The sequence below is a fragment of the Athene noctua genome, chromosome 5 (genome assembly GCF_965140245.1).
Source record: "Athene noctua chromosome 5, bAthNoc1.hap1.1, whole genome shotgun sequence".
In the NCBI taxonomy this organism is placed as follows: Eukaryota; Metazoa; Chordata; class Aves; order Strigiformes; family Strigidae; genus Athene; species Athene noctua.
In genome coordinates, this window is record NC_134041.1 from 37093630 (window position 1) to 37112960 (window position 19331).

General features: G+C 37.8%; 1 protein-coding gene across 3 annotated transcripts in view; it reads right to left on the reverse strand.

Moving 5' to 3' along the window:
• Positions 1–19331, reverse strand: part of BRINP3 (BMP/retinoic acid inducible neural specific 3) — a 241002-nt gene that overhangs the window by 32048 nt on the left and 189623 nt on the right. For all 3 annotated transcript variants that reach the window (XM_074908307.1, XM_074908308.1, XM_074908310.1), the window contains one exon: positions 8808–9030. In XM_074908307.1, coding sequence (XP_074764408.1) covers positions 8808–9030 — 223 coding nt within the window. The remainder of the gene's footprint in view (positions 1–8807; positions 9031–19331) is intronic.

Sequence of the window (19331 nt, forward strand, 5' to 3'; positions counted from 1 at the left end):
TTGTGGTACATACATTATCATGATGCTTGAAGGGGGGTGGGGGTGGTGGGGGTGGTGGTGTGTGTGTGCTATCTAGAGAGGATCATGGCCATTATGTCATATGTCATGACTACAAAGATAGGTGGTTATCAGGCTAGGAGCAAACAGAAGCTGCCAAGCCCAGAAATGTGTGCCAGAATCTATCCTCATGTCAAGCAATTATTTTAAAGTATGGGCTTGCAAGCTTTGTGAGTCGCCACAGTGTTGGCTCTGATGTTGTTTCTACAAGTGATTCATGTGGATAAGTGATTAAGATATCTTTAAATTTGGCCTGAGGGAAGGTCCTTTACAGCAGTTTGGTCACAGTAAAAAAAAAAAAAAAAAAAAAAGAGAAGGCCAAAAGCAAGCTTCTCAGTATTGTAGATCTACACTGGAGATTAAATATGTTGAATACTGTATATTTATAGCTGAAATTCTGCAGCAACTTTTCCTTAATCTGAGCTTTTCTTTTTTAATACCACATGTCTATAAAATAAAATGTTATTTTAAGATACTTGTGTTTTATTGTCTTTAAATTTTCAGGCTCCAGTACTGATAGCAACAATTGCATTACAAAATTTGCCTGGGAAAAAAAAAAAAACAAAAAACAAAAAGGAAGTTTGGACATTTAGTTTGGAAACAACCAAGGGTTTTGGTAGGTGGAAGGAAGAGAGGTAATTTGTAGTGCAATGAGCATTAGCAGATCTTTAAAAAATGGATACTTTAGATACTGTTTCATGAGGAAGAAGGGGAAATTGAGCCCAAGGTTCCTATCTCAGCTGGACTGTGTAGAGGAAATTGGTCTTCCAAAGAAACATGGGTTTCCATTCCTATCGCCCTGTTACCCTTAGAAAAGATTTCACAAGAAAGATGGACACTAAAGTAATTCTTCTTGAGTGAAATTATTACCTCAAGCCATCTTCTGCTGTTGCACTTCTGAATATTGTCTCCTTTGAGGTGTTGTCTGAATATTCAGAACTATGACATATTATATGGGTAACAAATGGAATGAAGTCACATCTTTTATGCTAATGCTTTGTCCTTTTATAGTACAGACTAATTGCCAGTACAGCAATACTCTAATAGTGCTTAGTGATTCAGTAATCATATTTTAGTATTGAAAGTCTCAGGACAAGGTGTAATACAACATCCTGCAATATTAAGTTAATTATCATATCATATTATACTATATTGGTATAACTCCTTTCATGTCAGATGATTCCTGTTAAGATTTTTTTTTGCATCATGTGACAAAATGTAAAATATGACTGATAAAACACTACTATTAGGGTACATTTTAGTCCATACTTTAAAAAGAACATTGGCATATGAGAGATGTGGCTTCATTCCACATATTGCATGTATGGTATTTCCAGAGCATGGGAGCAAGCATAATCCTGCTCTGTGACATTAATACAACCTGTCTACTGGTTTCACAGCACTTTATGATATGGTGAAATTATTTTAATGCTGTTATTTATTAAAAAAAAAAAAAAAGTGGAGTGGTGGGGAGGCTGGAAAAATTTTCCTGTATAGCATGTGATCAAGAACAGCCTCTGTGAGTATGTAATAAAGTGCTGCAACATTAGAAAACCAAATCTTCTTGAGACAAAACATATTACAAGGACAGATGCTAAGAGCAGTCTTCCCCTGTGTATATACAGCTATTAAAATATGTGTGAAAACACACATCTACACAAGACTTTATCTTAGCTTGTTATTGTTATCAGATCTAGTATTTGCAGGCCTGTGTATCATATTTTTATGTCTGTCACGTTAGTTTTAAATAACTCTAATCCTCGATCCAATTAAAGGTATCACCTCAAAGCACATCATTTTATTTCCTTTGAGAAAAGATGCAGACTTACTATTTGGTTTAGTAAAGCAACCACTGCCAAACTGACCTTCATTTTATCTCACATACTTGCATCTTATCACCTTCTTTTCCTATGGCGTGCAACTTTTAAATGTGCATCTAGTGTGTTAGATCAAATCAAAGTTGCCACTGGAGAGGCGTTCCATTACATTGAAATTTGAAAATCCATTTTTAGCTCTCACATGCAATATATTAATTGAAGCAGATAAAAAAAATTTCTGGTATTTCTTATAATACAAAATGATGTGCAATGTAAGTACATTTTTCTTTGTTCTTTCTTTGAACAATTTTTGTTTAGAAACAACTCTATGATACATTGTCATCTATTAGAAGGAGAAGGTGTTCTAAAATGAGACAGAATATTACTTTAGCACCTCTTCTTAGGAAGCATCATATACATTAGACCTAGTCCATTCAGCTGAGCTGCTGTTTTCCTCTGTCTTTCCACAACACAGTTTTCAACTAGACTGACTGTTCACCTTCATTCTAGTAGTCTGCTAAGTGATGTGTAATTAGATTTTTTTCCCTTACATCCAATGCCACAAATATGGTTTTTTAAAAAAAAAGAAAAAAAAAATCTTTGTGTGATGTACTGTAAAACTTCCATGTATTTAACTTTGTGGCTTTCTTGGTGGAAGATTTTATTCCTTAGAAATTTTGTGCCCACAAATCAATTACACTTACAGCAAAGCAATCTAAAGTAGTTAATAACCAACTTTGGGACGTAAGGAATTAATCCCCTGTAACATCCTTAAGGCATGGGATTAATCTACAATATCTTTTTTTTTTTTCTTTTTTTTTTTTTCATTCTGAAGGATTCTGAAGAAAAAAGGTTTCAAGGCCTCAGTATTTTGATGGACTGTGTTATAGATATTATAAAAAATCTTTTTTCTGCATATGGAGAAGACTAAGATTCCAGTCCCTTCTCTGAAGCGTTTTCACACTGTTCAGGCCCTGTTATGCTCCTAGGGCATGTGAATTTTTTGCTCCGTGAAATTCAAAAATAAGACAAAAATGAGAAAATGCAAATTCACGGCCCTTCATCTCTTTATAGATGCCTGTCGTGTGTTCTGTGGGAAATTACAGAATAAATTCTACTTTTGAAAACCAGGATTCTTTCTGCAACTCTTCTGTTTGATGAAGCCTTTCACCGCCTCTGGTGACAAACTCCTAAATCCACATTAGCTTCAGAGTATGTTTCTTAAAAATGAATCCTTTGTGAAGATAAGGACATGATTCAAACACAAGGCTGCTGAGAATGGCTTTCCTTTCAGAAATAAGGATTTTTATATGTTGATTACAATATTTTTTAAAAGTTATCGAATATTTTTGTCTATATTTGCCTTCAGCTTGCATTATCAGAATAAGGTCCTTTAAAAACTGGATAGACTGCTGCTATAACCAACATCTTCACTGTAAACTGTATGTTAATATTAAGCATCCAGTCTTTCAAAAAATTCAACTATTGACATTTTATTCTAGATCACATGCTTTTGTGTGCAAGTGCTGTACCTTGGTCTTTTAAAACTGAAGTTCTTATTTACCTGAGTTGCTCATAATCATCAGTTGCAGTTTGTTGCAGTATACTTCCATTTTGTTATTATGCCAAGGAAGATGTATTTTTTTCCACTGGCTTATTGTTGCATTTACATTATGTTTCTCCTTTTAATATTTTTATTTATATCTTTATTACATCAAAAATTGTGCTGGTTAAATTTGGCCTCAAGTGATGCTTTTTTGTTACCAAGTGATTTAACTACATACAAATAAGGTCCGTACGTATAGCAAAATACTGTACTGAGTACATTCACTCAAATGGATATCATTAACCAAGGAACCACTTTGAATTACACAGAAATAAATGAAATCAAGTGCTAAACTGGTACTTCTGAAAGAATAAATTAATTATTTTCCCTCTCTTCAATGTCTCTCAGTAGTGTTTGGATATTAAATCCAATCACATTGCCAATTCTTATTTAAAAATATTTGGGAAAGTGAAGGTTCTCTTTCTCTGCTAACACAGCTTGTATTTCTTTTATGCTCTTAAGCATAGGTATTCCAGTTTTATTATTTTTGTTCCATAATTTGGGTGGCTATAAGTGCCTGCTTACTCTCAGCTCTGTTCATGTCAGGTGTTTCATTGACAGCAATTCATGGGTAAGGACAGGTCTTCCGTTCCTGTGATTTTCAGCTTCTCAGCATATAGTTTGAACATACATTTGAAAGTAAATCTTACTGTTGTGTCAACCAAACCAGAAACAAAACCAGCTTTCCCTCCCTATAACACAGTGACAAATGTACGATCAGAACTTTTCTTGCCGATTTACATCTTCCCATTGCCATATGTGAGCTAGTGTCCTATATGGACATTGCTATCAAGTAAAATTGATACTTCTTTAGTCTCTCTGCTTATTTTGTCTTTGAAAAATGAGAATATTCAATCCGAAGGTGAGATTAACATGAGATTACACATTTACAGCTCTTATCTTTCAGTCCTTTTCTCAGAGTAGATATACTAGACCACAGATACCATATGCAAACTGCTTCCAAAGATTAACAGTAGTTCCTTACACCTCATGGTCCTAATACAGAAATATGCATGATGACCTTAGGGCAGACATGGTTTTACACCACATCTCGTTTCCTACAAAACAAAATGTATTGTGCTTCTAGTACCATTTCAACAACCCTGCTATATACATTTTACAAAACCTACCGAATCCTGCAAAGCACAATGTGTTGTGCCACAAGCAGTGTTTCAGCAACCTTCCTGTACAAAAACTGCAGCAAGCGCTGGCCACCTAGTGGAATAACAATTGCTACATGTGGTGGGCTCTGGCCAAGCAAACACAATGAATGCGCACATGATATTGCATTTTTTTAAGGCTGACGTGTCAATGCAGTGAGACCATATTAGTAATAATCACTTGAGCCTTTTGAAGTAGCAGAGCTTCAAATTCATGGAGGCAGTAGCTCACCTGGTAGCAATACTCCACAGAATATAAAGTTTCTTTTTCAGGGTGCATTTTTTTCAATCTTGTTTTTATCTCTTGAACTTGCATGTTTTATCATTCCATCCCTATACACAACATGGGAACAGATTATCAACATAGCAATTTCAGTGCTCCTTGTTCATTCTGAATTTTCAGTTGGTACTTTGAACTCAGACAACCAGTAAATACTTCACTGATTACAGAAAGTATTTTGATTAATTCAGGTGAATTTTAAAAATTACACTCAGCAGTACCATCATGGTTTATAATGGAATCTACAGACTTTTGATGTATCTTGGCGTGATTTGACTTTCAGGAAAAGGAACAATGGTCTGTTTCATGTTAATGAAAAAAGCTTAAAATCTGGGAATGACATCTGGAAGTTGAAAAGCTTTGCAATGAACAGAATAAAATAAAAATAACAATCCTATTCCCATTGCCAGTGTATACAAAAATGCTGCAGTAAAAAAGACATAGTTCTGATGGGTACTGAAGACCGAAAGAAAACTACGTTATTCTAGCTGAAGAACATAAACTGTGTTTAAAAAGGACACAGGAATGTATTTTCTTTAACTTGCAAGTTAACTGACTCTTTTTAACTATGAGCAATTATATTAGGAGAGGATTCAATGGTATTTTGGTTCAAGGATTAGAAAACTAAAACACGTAGTTTAGTCTTATGATTATTAAGTGGCTTGTTTCTTCAGGAAATAGGGAAAAAAGTTGCAAGCAATTCTGTCTAACTGATTAATTGAATCTCGTTTAAAAATAGTCAACCAACAATTTGTTTCATGTTCAGTAACAAAATTTTGAGGCCAGAGAAGAGACAGATATTTTCAGTAATTAATTATAACCTTGACCATATGTAGGAGCTACTTCAAGTGTGACGAAACAACTTCTGGCTAGACTACATAGATAAAATTCAGACTCACAGAAAGTTTTCATGAATTATAGGACATACCTCACGAAAGAGAAAAACAGCTTCCGCTTTCAGCATATTTCTTTAAAAATCCTTTGTATATATCTTCTATTGACTTGTGAAATACAGTGTAAAATTAAACATTAGCATAGTTACTTTGGTTTTACTCACTGCCAGCATCATGATCTTTATTAAAACTGAAGCATTGGCTCTTTAATCTGTATCTGAAAAGACAGGTGCCCATAAAACACAATTTAAAATATTATTTATATCAGGATTATCTCTGATTTCTCTTTCCATAATAAAATTCACCCTTAACTATCAGTAGCAAAGCCTGAACACTAATCTGAAGGAGTGGTTTGGAAAGCCTTTGGAAAGGATTACATTTTGGTTAAATTCCCCCTTCTTGTTTCTTTGGAGCTTAGAGTATCACTGGCGCATGACACTGTGATTTTTGCTTTTATTTCTATCTTCCCTTAAACACAAGGAGTTTTAGTACTTGGTTTTGGTTCTATTATTCCATTCATTTTCTGCTAAAAGGTCTGTTTTTACAGTCTGAGCAATAATTCATGTTTCTCCATTGCATTACTCAGGTATTCATTCTCCATTACATCATCAAATATTCAAATACATGCTGACCTGTTAGCACATTTTACCTGTTAGTGCCTATATCAAAAAGTCCAGTACCTTGTTTGACCACTACTCTCATCACGAGAAGTACCTGAATACTCTTCTACCAACACCAGTGTTTTCCTTCTCCTCACTATCTGTCTTTTCACCACTGATATTCCTTTATACATGCTTATATCTTGGTCTATCAGATTATTTTTAACCAGGGTTGGAAATTAAACCAGTTTCTTTTGACCTTTTCCCCTCAATTCTCAGTTTAAAGCTCTTCTTATCAGTCATAAAAGCCTTGATGTCAGAATGCAATTTTCCCAGATAGTCAGATGGAATCCAGCCTTTGAAAATGCTCTATTTTAGCAAATGCATCCCACTGGCTAAGTATTCCCCAACCTGCCTTTATTACCGATATTTGAGCCATCTATTGATCATCATTATGGCATCATATCTCCAATCTCCCTCTGTACTGACTGGAGAAGATTTTAGAGCAGTCTCTCTTTATTATCATAGAATCGTAGAACATCAGGTTGGAAAGGACCTCAAGGATCATCTAGACCAACTTTTCATGGCAAAAGCACACTCTAGATGAGATGGCCCAGCACCCTGTCCAGCTAATCTTAAGTGTCCAATATTGGGGAATCCACCACTTCCTTGAGGAGATTATTCCAAGGAATAATCCAAGGACTGTTGTCATTGTGAAAAATTTTCCTCCTGTGTCCTGTTGGAATCTCCTCAGGAGTAACTTGTACCCATTATCCCTCATCTTTTCCATGAGACTCCTTGTAAAAAGGGAGTTTCCATCTTCTTTGTAGCCCCCCTTTAAATACTGGAACATGGTGATAAGGCCACCCCTAAACCTTCTCATCTCAAGGCTGAACAAACCCAATTCTCTCAGCCTTTCCTCACATGACAGGCTGCCCAGTCCCTTTAATATCTTTGTGGCCCTTCTCTAGACCCTCTCCAGTCTGGCCACATCTTTTTTTCTATAAGCACTCCATCTTTTTATTAACAAGTAAACAGTGAACTCAAAAGTTCCGCATTTGGGGAAAAAAAAAAAAATCCTTCATAAAACAAGAAAGGTGTGTTTTGATCAATTAGATCTTTGTTTTTTACATCTCAGTTAGTCTGTACCAAAGATTGCCCCAAAATGCTATAGTGGTTATTTTGGAAGACCTGATTATTTTAAATTATGGTAGAGGAAAAAACAAAACAAAACAAAACAAAACAAGAAAGAAAAAAGAAAAGTGCAGTTGAATTCTGTTTTTTTACAAAAGCTCTAGGCTTCTGATGAAGTCTTTCATGTTTAATCAGCTCTTTGGCAGAATGCTCACATGACATGTTGTTGAAGCACTATATAACTATATAACCTTACTTAGTGGAATGTTTTCTAATTATTAAATGACGCCACAAGTGAAAAAATACATATTTTGTTTCAACTAGCAGATCACAAATTGAAGCACAATATGTAAAAAAAGGGGGGCATGAGAGCCATAACAGCTTCTTTCTCAAAGAAAAAGGGGAGGGGTTAGCTAAGTGCCACAAAAAGGCAAAGAAGAATTGATAGAGCCTGAGCTCTGTCAGGGAAGAGCTGGGGAGAGTAAAGCACCCCTGGCGCTTCTGGAACACCGAACCTAAACTAGACTTCTTTAAAACCAATGGAGATACATGCTAAATGCAGGAGGCACTGAACTAGGCCCACGGTGCTTGCACTCAGAAGAGTAACATCCCTAAAAGTTCATGCATTTCAGATTTACTCTAGTGTTGTTTCACTAATTTCAATAAAGCAATTTTCAATGAGCAATCAACTATAATCATTTATGTTAATATAGATTTGACTATCTGGCTTTCAGGATCTCTCTGTTTCTAGGAAGGACTAAACCACTTCTATTTTCTTTCCTTGGGCATCTTTTCAAATCTAATTTATACCTGACAAATGAGACAAGAAATCAATTGTATGTAGTATATACTGTATAATGACCTGGAAAGTTCTTAAAATAGCTATGCTTGCTTCAGAATAGGTATTCAGTACACAATTATTTGGCACTGTTACACTTGGCCAAGTTCCACTGAAAATATGGTTCTGTAAAGCAGAGGCAGACCAAATGGGATGAATCTGTACGCTGATGTTATTTTTAAGTTGCCTCACATAATACACAGTCATACACAAATCAGGTTTTATTTTGACCTTACCCAGCGTATTTAGGAAAACATGAATGGAGAAATATTGAAAGCTGGGACTGTTCAACTCATATGAATATAAAGACTGTGTACAGTGCATGTACGATACGCTGTACACATTCCAACATCTATGCCCTTAAGGAGATTTTTGTGTCCAGACTGCAGTTTGACTTTCTCAGTTTTTCATAGGCTTTCTTACCTCTGCCTTGGCATGCGGATGAGTGGCTGTTTATGGCATCTCTTACTAAGACCAAAGAGCTTGTGAACAGTTTTCTGTGCCTTGAGGAAGAGTTGCTTCATGCTGTTTTCTAGTTGCTCATAGCGACGTTGAAAATTAGAATCCATTGTCCACAAATGCATTACAGTAGATGTGTTCAGGAAATAATTCATGGGCAGTCTTTTCATAAATAATTTGAATTCATCTAAAAAAAAAAAATTAGTCTTTAATTATGCAGTTATGGTTATTGTTGCAGCAAAAATTAACATCCCGTTTGTTTTTTCTTGAACTTCTAACTTTTTAAAACTTGAACATTTGCAATTTTAGAATCAAACATTTTACCTCTTGCAAAGTTAAAAAGCAACTACACTTTTAATGGTAATATTAGAATAAAACCAGCATAAGTCTGTTATTTATAAGCAACTTTTAGATTGATATTAAAACAAATACAAGTACTGTCATTATTGCTCAACCTGGATAATATGAAGATTAAATAGCACTCAGAGTTTCTTACCTTCAAATCTATGATCTGAAAATAAATATGCATTTAAAGATCAATGTATTTTGTATCATTTGGAGACAATAGGAAAATATTTTAAAAGGCATATATTCCAATACTTAGGAAATGCAAGTATATGTGATTTTACAGGCCAGCTCTCTTTTAGATGTTATTTTACCTGAGACAAACCATTAAGGATCAGACTTTCAAAAGTATTTAGAATTAAAATGGAGGTTTTCAAAGCATTTTATGGCACTTTGACACTTCAAAAATTCCCCCTTAACTTCTTTTTGACTCACATCCCCATCTAAAGTGGTAAAAAGGAGTTCTTAAATCACAGGATCACTGTTATTGTGAACATCCTATGCTTTATGATTTGTTCCGGCAGTCCACATAAGGTGCATATGAATCTTATTAACAGAATTTCATTAACTAGTTAGTCTGTTTGCATAAGTAGGATAATTTACAAGTTGATTTGTAAGTTTTTGAACCCAAATAAATTTCCATTTAAAAGGGCTTTAATTGCTGGGAAAAATTTCATTCCTGCAGTGAAGTCACTTGTCCCACAGTTTGGCTTTCTCCCTGCCACATGTTTGTTTTGAGTAGCCTACACTTCATGCAACGATCTAACTGACTGAAGTAGCCTCCTTCTTAAAAAGAGTTCGTCATAATATTTAACATAATTTTAGGTTGCTCATGGAGAGTGTTGATTGGGGAAAATGTCTGCTCACATGAAAGAATATTCCATTGCCATAATTGTTTGTAAGTCAGTTTTAGCTTTAGCTTCTTTTTTTTTTTTTTTTTTTAACATTTTACAAAAAAAAAAAAAAAAAGGTAACAATATTTTCTGTTTTATGGGTGGAGAAAAAATATATTTTCTAAATGATCTAGAGTGACCCTCATCCACATTCTTAGGTACATGGGGCCATGATGAAATACAACAGCCCTATTTTGGCATAGTAATTCCTCTGATGGGTGAAGATTTGTCAGAAGACAAAAGGCATTGAAAGGTCTTCCAGAAGGTAAAAAATGAAAAACAAGGGGCAAAGATGATGGTTTTATATTTAATACAGTGGTTTTAATAATTCATCTGGGAGCTCCTTGTCAATGTGTTATTCATTTTCTCCTCATGCCTTCCTCTTTGGGAATTAGTTCACCATTTTTCTCCTCTTGAGGACAGCACTGCTGCCCCTCTGCTGTTCCTGGGTACAAATTAAGGGACTGAAGAAAGGAACTGTTTCTTTATCTTATCAAGTGTTTGGAACATCTTATCTATTGCTTTTTCTCTTCCCTAATTTTCTCTAAGTTGGTTCTTAACCTTTATCCAAAAAGAGTAAGCTTAATAATTTGAATTAATAGAAGTATTTAATAAATTCTTCATTACCAGATGACCATTTCTGTGAGTCTTAGTATAGTTTTGGAAAAAACAGTTCCCTGTTCTTCCCTTCCCAAGTGACAACTACATCTATGTCTCCTCACACTACACTTCCCAGTCCTCACTTCCCTTCAAGGCTTGCACAGATGCTGTCAGGGAGGGTTATGTCTGGCTTGTCTAAAGGAAGCACAGTCCCACTGGCTTGGTAAAGCCTTCCAAGCCTAAAGAGTGCATTTTCATATTTAACAAACTGGTAGTCAAAAAAAAAAAAAAAAAGGGAATGAATAGGAAATAAGGTTAACTGAACTATTACAAAGCATGTCCTTTGTCTAAGCACAGATCTGCATTTTCTATAAATCGGCCAAGCTCCACTGACTTCAGTACACCTAAGGAGGATCAGATCCAAGAGCCACATTCCTGACTACCTGTTTTAATCACTAACTTCTCATTTCCCTTCCATTCTTCTGAGACACTGGTATACCTACTTAAAATTAGTTTCATGAAGCCAAAAATAAACCCAAATCCCTGAGGAGGGAATATTCTCAGAAGATGCCTTTTCAGTGTTCCTATTGCTGCAATAACTGATTTAAGAAACATTGTCAGTTTACTGTCTTTTGCACAATGGCAGTAACCTCTACAGCTAACAACTAATCGGGTGCAGTGTTTAGAATTGATAAAGAGGGTTTACACTCAACTTGCAGTGAAAAAGCAATTCCAATAAGAAAAATGCCTCTTTTTTTCCCTGTGATAAACATAATCTTTGTCTATCCCTGTGCCCTATATGATCATGCTAATTGAGCACCACAATGCAGTTAAAAGAGAGAGAGAGATAAAATGAGCATGGTTACATAGTGCCTTCTGCAGAAAAGAGAAGAAAAGATAATGTGCTCATATCTTAAACAGACACATTTCATGATCTGTGAAACGACAACATGAACTCCTAACACTGTGAGATGATTAAACTCTCTAATCAACACATTGTACCAGCCATTCCTGAGGATTAAAAGCCAGTATTACTCTTCTGGGGGGGCATAGAATTCGATACTTTTAAAACATAATACTTGATACCACATATGATATGATTTCAGCACTTCCTCATTTATTTTCAAATGGATAGCGCATGCAATATATATTTTTTTTTTCATATTCTTAACTAATTGCAAATAATGAGGAAAAGTATAAAACATTATATGCAGAGTTTGATCAAACAAGTTTATTTAACTTTTATTTTATGGCTGTTCCTGTCTTCTTTTCATTTCCCCCTTTCTGCAATGTAAATCTTCCTTGTATTAATGGTGTCTAGAGATTAAAATGGCATACCATACTTTAGTGGAAAATAATAAATGAAAAATATCACAACGGGAGCAAACATTATTGCTGAAATCAGATGAGTATCAGGAACATTTAGGCTGTAAGAAATACCTAGAGCTACTTAGCTTGTAACTTGCATTCTTAGTGTTATTCAGTATCAGAACAGAGCTCAGTGCTGAATACAATTATTAACATTCCACATAGAGAGCCAGCAAAGACCAGAAAAATGCACTAAGCTTCATCAAAGGATTTTACAGTGCTCTGCTACAAGGAAAAAAGGTGCCTGCTCTGTTTTGGAAAAGAACAGGACCCCTGATTTCTCTGCTATGAGTATTTTGCATATCCCTGATATTTTGAATTACAAGATCTGTACAAGTCTGTCACACCTATAAGATCACAGTACACTCATGTTTTAGCTTCAGCTGAAGCTTAGTATTTTTTTTAATTTTTCCAGGTTATCAAAATGTCTTGTGTTAACTTGGTTACTAACATCCTTTTTGGAAGATCTTTGGAAGCATTTTGGAAGTCAACAGACTTATACCAGTTTGGGAATTCAGAACAGCAGGTTAATAATGGTACCCCAGGCTAGCATCTGACCGTGCAGTGTAATGCTGGCAGTATTAACATGCCACTTAATATCCCTGAGCTTTCTCCTCCTATTTTCTTTATTAAGTCCATGACTGAGCTTTCAAACTGTCATTCCTAAAAGTTTCTTTTAAATTATATAGCCACTGTTTCCCCAGACAATGCAACAGCGATTATTTCTAGTCTATGATTATTAGAGCATTTTCATCCTGACGGCCCAGGTCCCACTCTGTGTAAAAGCAGAAGACAATCTCAGCTTCTGCTGTCAGTATAACATGAGCAGGAGGATAAAACAACAGCTCCTTTATGCATATCTTGTGTCTAGGGAGGACTTAGTAATGTAGTTTATGGAAGATCAAAATTCCTGAGTCCCCTGGTAAGTAGGAAAATTCAAATTAGACATGGATTTTTAGCAAAGGAAAAAAAAATATTTTTCTTTCTTTCTTTCTTTCTTTCTTTCTTTCTTTCTTTCTTTCTTTCTTTCTTTCTTTCTTTCTTTCTTTCTTTCTGTTGGCTCTGTATTATGGCTGAAATGAATAACAGCATGTGTGTACATGTGAAGAAATTAAGTGAGGGGACAATCTACATATTGTTTAGGAGAATGTAAAGCAAAATACAGTTTGAAAATAACCTGCATTTGGTGATATGCTAAGAAAGGAAATGTTTCAGAACAGAAAAAACTGAAAGAAATTTCAGCCATCTTCTTTCAGTATGTAGAAATGACTGTTTCTGGGGAGCTGACATTCCATCAAGTTTGATTCTGTCATTTAATTTAATGTCATATTCTGATGAGCCCTTTTACCTAGAATGACATAATTTAGTCTTATAACATCAAAACCTTTAATATTGGAAATTACAACATAATGTTTCTGTAAATACATAACCCTGTCTAATTGTGCATTACATAGTCTAACCAAAACTTAATTTTATTTTTTTTAACATTCAAATATGGAAAGAACAATAACATTTTCAGAGCAAAAGCAGCCTGATGATAACTGAAAGAGTATTTTGCCTTGGCCAGTTTGTGAATCCTTTATTGACTGAAACATACTATTGACAATAGACTTATATATAATCTATGTATTTTCTAAAATGATTAAGATTTTGGACTGTAGCAGTTTTTCCATTTAACAAAGCTCAGTAAAAGGATGTCTGTAGGAGAAAGCCCTTTTATACATAATATTATCATGACAAAATCTACCATTAGACATCAATTGAAATGGTCTGTTTTTTCATTCCTCTAAATGATGCTATAATGAAACAGATTTCTACCATATTTATCTAAGAATAACAACATAAAAACTTTGGCAAACCTTGCAGTGAGTAAAATGGTGTACGTTCATTAGTTTGATTGACGGCATTTGTGACATTTCTGTATTGTCTGTAAAGTCTATGCATCTGTCATTGGTACATACAGCTTTTTTTTTTTTTTTCTTTCAAGTATCTTAACTTGCTCTAAAGGTATTAAAATTCTGCCATCACAATCTAGAAGTGTATAATACTTCATGTAAAAACTGTCTCCTTTGGCTCTAACAAAATGTTACAGTGGGCTTAAGGCAAATTGACAAAAATCGACTAGTCTTTAACAAGTAAGAGCGTGATACTGTATGAGTGAACAAAAATGTATGTCATCTAAAATTCTAGTCCAAATAAGCACTTTTCATACAATTTCAGAATTAGCTGAAGTGAACTCACGTTCTACATTGTGTTTCATGTTTTCTCATTCTTATATTTGCAAATTACTTACAAATGACCACTACCTTTTATAGACCACTATTACTTTGGGAAGCTGTCTCTCTTCTTAAACCATCACGATGGGATTAGATGTAAATTCAGGCTTGATGTGATCTTGGGTGGTCTCTAGTCCAACCTCTTGTTTCAAGCAGGTCATCTCTGACATCTAGATTGCTCTAGATAACTAGGTTGCTCAGGGTTTGGTCCAGCTGGGTCTTGGAAACTGCTGTGGATGGAGACAGGCAGCACAACCTCTCTGGATAACCAAGACTCAACTGCCCTCATGGAGAAAAGGTTTCTCCATACCTCCAGTCTGAACTTCTCTTGTTTCAGTTTCTGCCTGTTGTCTCTCACTATACAGAGCCTGTCTCTGTCTTCCTGATCCCCTCCCTGCAGACAAGGTGGATGCTTTGAATCCCCTGAAGCCTCTATACCCAAGGCTGACCAAGCCCTCCTGTGGCTTCTCCTCCCAGGATGGTTGCTCCAGCCCCAACCACTCTGGGGACATCACTAGCCATGCTCCAGTTTCCCAGTGCATTTCCTGTACTGTGGAGCCCAAAAATGGATACGGTATCTGAATGCAGTCTAACAAGTACTGAGGCTAATCCCCTCCTTAATCTCCTAGTCACGCTTCTGTTCGTACCATCCAGGTTGCTGCTGCCCTCATGCTGCCAGTGTACTGTGAGCATCCCTCCACTCACTGCCAACAGGCCACGGGAACTTTCCTACAGAGTTCTACTGGCCAGGCAGGTCCAGCCAGGGTCACTGCTGGGACTTTGTCTGCCCAGGCCTGCCCTATCTTTGTTGAAGTCCATGAAGTACCTGTTGTCCCATTTCACCAGCCTGTCCAGGTCCCCCTGGATGGCAGCCCTGTTCTTGAGTATATGACCTGGATCCTGTCCACCTCTCTTAAGTTGGTACCATCTGCAAACTTGATGAGAGTGCACTTCATAGCCTCCTCCAAGTCACGGCTAAAGAAGGAAATCAGCAAGTCCTGGAATAGACCCTTGTGGTATTCCACTTGTCACTGGTCTTCAGGTAGGATATGTGGTTTATTAATCCTACATTCTTTTCCCAAAATATTCTGGTTTCTAAGTTAAGATACAGTGGTCTGGATGGAAGTACAAATAGATGAGTAAAAATCCCAGCACATGCCCAGATTACATGTCTAGAGTCTTGCTAAAAGTTGGTAAACAACATCCATTTCTTCCCTCTCATCCATAGATCAGCATTTTGCCATAGAGAGAATGAGGAGGGTCAGACATGATTTACACAGTTATCTTCTCCGTCATGTCCCTTGTGCTATCTTAACCTTTAGTGGTTGCCCACACAGCTGCTCTCACTCCCCCTCCTCAACAGGACAGTGTGAGAAGATAAGATGAAAAAGCTCATGGTTTGAGATAAGGACAGGGTGATCACTTACCTACTACTGACATGGCTAAAACAGACTCAACTTTGGGAAGATTAATTTATTGCTAATTATAAATAGAGTAGGATAGTGAGAAGAAAAAAACAGACAAAACTAAAAACACCTTCCCCCAAGTCCTTTTCTTTTTCCCAAGGTTCAACTTCAATCCTCACATTCCCAGCTCTTCTATGTCCTCTACCCCGTGAATAGTGCAGGGGGATGGAGAATGGGGATTGCAGTCAGTTCCTAAAACTTCATCTCTGCCAATCCTCTCTCCTCATGCTGCTCCTCTACACCAATGTGAGGTATCTCTCACAGGATACAGTCTGTCAAGAACTGCTTCAGCATGGGTCCTTTCCATAGGCCAGAGGTCCTTCAAGAGCATACTGCTCTAGCATGGGTCCCCTACAAGCCACACATCCTTCCAGAAAAACTGCTCCTTCATGGGCTCCTCTCCATGGGCTGCAGCTTCCTTCAATGCATCTCTACCTGCTGCGGCGTGAGGTCCTCCATGGACTACAGAGGGAGGATCTCTGCTCCACCATGGTCCTCCATGGGCTACAGAGGGATGGCCTGTGTCACCGTGGTCTTTTTCACCACAGGCTGCAGGGGAATCTCTGCTCTGGCATCTGGAGCACCTCCTCCCCCTCCTTTTTCACCAGTCATATGTCTGCAGGGATATTTCTCTCACATTTTATCCCTCTTCTCTCTCACAGCTGCCGTGTCATGTTTTTTACCCTTTCTTAAATATGATATCAAAGAGTTGCCACCAGTGTCACTGATAGGCTCAGCTTTGAGCAGCAGTTGCTCAGCTTTGGAGCCGGCTGGCATTGGCTCTGTCTGACATGGGGGCAATGCCCAGTGTCTTCTCAAAACAGGCCACCCCTGCAGACCCCCCACTACAAAAACCTTGTCACATAAACCAAATACATCTCCAGAAACATGATCCAAGAGGATCGAATCCATTATTTTCCCAGGGACCAAAGCAAAGCTGATTAATCAGTTGTTCCCTGGATCATCCTTCCAGGCTTTTTTAATGATTGGCATAATATGTGCCTTTCTCCAGTCATCAGAGATCTTCCCCAGTCTCCATGATCTTTCAAAACTAACAGAGAGTGAGGCCTTACAGGGATATCATTCAGTTCTCTCAAAACCCACAGATAGTCTGTTGCATCCCTGTGCCAGGTGCACCAGCCTGATAAAAATAGGGCTTCTTGGCTGCTGAAGTGTAGCAGCTATTGATTTCCTATTTCCATGCCCTTGCTCTCAGGGTTTCAGGGTAGTTGGAGCCTTTGGGCAATGGGAGCCACTATTGACCACAGGTCAGATTTGGCTTGGTTATCAATGGAGTCCCTTGGGGAAGCCATTTTGAGCTCGTCTTCCATGGAGCAGCACACTGAAGTCAAGGACTCTCCCCTTGGGTGGGGATGCCACCCAAGGAAACTCCTTGAAGTTACTTGGGTCAGGACACTTCCCTGAGAATTTTCTCGAGGTTGAGAGTCTTCACTTGTTAAGTGAGTGATAGAGCATTTTGGATTGTTGTTCAACCCTAGGAAGTGGTGTTTTGTTCTCCTCTCATGGGCATTCAAACCTGCTGTTGAATAGTTCTGGAGGGCTAGTTAATTGCGTTGATAATACATTTTAAATTTTTGGTTGTTGTTTGTTTATTTGAGAGCCTCTGTAACAATTCTGTGGACTATCATGGGTCAAGTTCTCTCAAATACCACTTGACTCCACCATTATTCACTGCTTGTACCTCCTCTCCCCCTCAAATCACCTTACTAAGTTCAAGGACCTTGGATATTTGCTGGTGAACACTGAGGGAAAAGAAGGCAGTGAGTACCTTTGCCTTATCTGTTTCTGTTGAAGCAAATAAGTCACTAAATCACTCAACATATTCAGCAGCAGGTTCACATTTCCTTGTTAAAACTTCTATCACTGAGCCAACTATAGAAGCTTTTCTTGTTGCTCTTGGCATCCCTTGCAAGCATTGGTTCTAGGTTTTCCTGTCACCATCCCTAAACATCTGGGCAATGTTTCTGATTTTATCCTGTCAGCCTGTCCTTGTTTGCACATCTTGTACACTGCCTTTTTGCTTTGGAACTCTGTCATGAGTTCCCAGTTTAGCAAAGCTTGTTCTCCAGTATATATATGTATTTTCCTGAGTGTCAGGATAGATGGTTTTTACACTTGGATGATGCTGTCCTTAAAACCTGGCCAGCTTTCAAGAGTTCCTTTGTCTTCAGAGCTGCCTCAGAGGGAACACCACCTACCACTTCCCAGAATTAAGTGAAGACAGATTTTGTAAAGCCCAGATCTACATTCTGCTAGTCTCCTTACCCATTCCATTCCAGATTCTGAACACCATTGTTTCATGTCCTCCACAGCCAAGGTTGACATTGATTATCCTATCCTCAAACAGCACTTCCTTCTTAGAGAATAACCAGTACAGCTCCTGTTGATCCATCCAGTATCTGTATCAAGATATTATTCCTGACACCCCCCAAAAACCTTCTTGACTGCTTATGTCCCTCAGTGTTGGCTTTTTGAAAGAGTGGGGTCCGTGATCCAGACATATCCTTGAGTTGCTTCAGGAAGGCTTCAGCCGCTTCCTCACATTGGCTGCATGGTCTGGAACACAGTCCCACCACAAAGCCACCCTTGCTGGCCTCTCCTCTGACCCTGACCCACAAGCTCTTATCCCTGTTACCTATCACATATCAGAGCTCCATACATCCAAGCTACTCCTTGACATAGAGGACAATTACTCTCATGATCCCTGTCTGTCTTTCCTGGTGGACTTGTATCCATACTTCACAGTATTGCAGTCAGGCAAGCTGTCCCCCAAGACAAGTCAGGTACCATGTCTGTTATCCTAACAATGTGGTACCTCTGTGACCTCATATAGAATTCTAGTTCATTCTACTCATTTCACAAGTTGAGTGCATTTGAGGAGGCATACTCAAGGTAGATTTCCATTTGCCCTTGTTTTATCATTACTGATAAAATTGTTATCCCTTGTTATTGTCACCCTTCATTATATTCCTAAGAAAGTTTTTCCCTTTACTTGGTAGGACCAAGGGCCACCACATGAGCCTGAGCCATGTAGTCATTTCCGATACACTCCAGCTCTCCTTTGGCAGTATTGTTAGTGTTCATATGGATGAACAGCAAGGGACAATATTCTAAGATGAGCCAAATGAGCCTCAGTGTTTTCCCCTCAACTTCCCAGATCAAAGTCCCCAGGAAACATCACTGGAGAGCAGGTCAGATCAGCAGAGAGAGACCTTCGTCTTCAAATGCCATTACCCACTGCTTTTGACTGCCAGCATGTGGGTCAGGCTTGGCTGGCTCTGATGGCTCCCCAGGACACTGAACTTCTGCAGTCACAGACCTACAGGTGGGAAAAGAGCAGTCTTCCTGGTGCCAGAAGTTAAAAACTCCCATTTCCCCATCCTGACAGTCTGCATTTGCTACCTGATGGTGTACAGACTCTGGCTGCCCATCATGTGTGGCTGAGGGTTTAGCTGGTTGGCTCTGCAGGGTCTCTGTGAAGACTGTCTCTTTTTTCATCTTCCCCAATGCTTTGCAGAG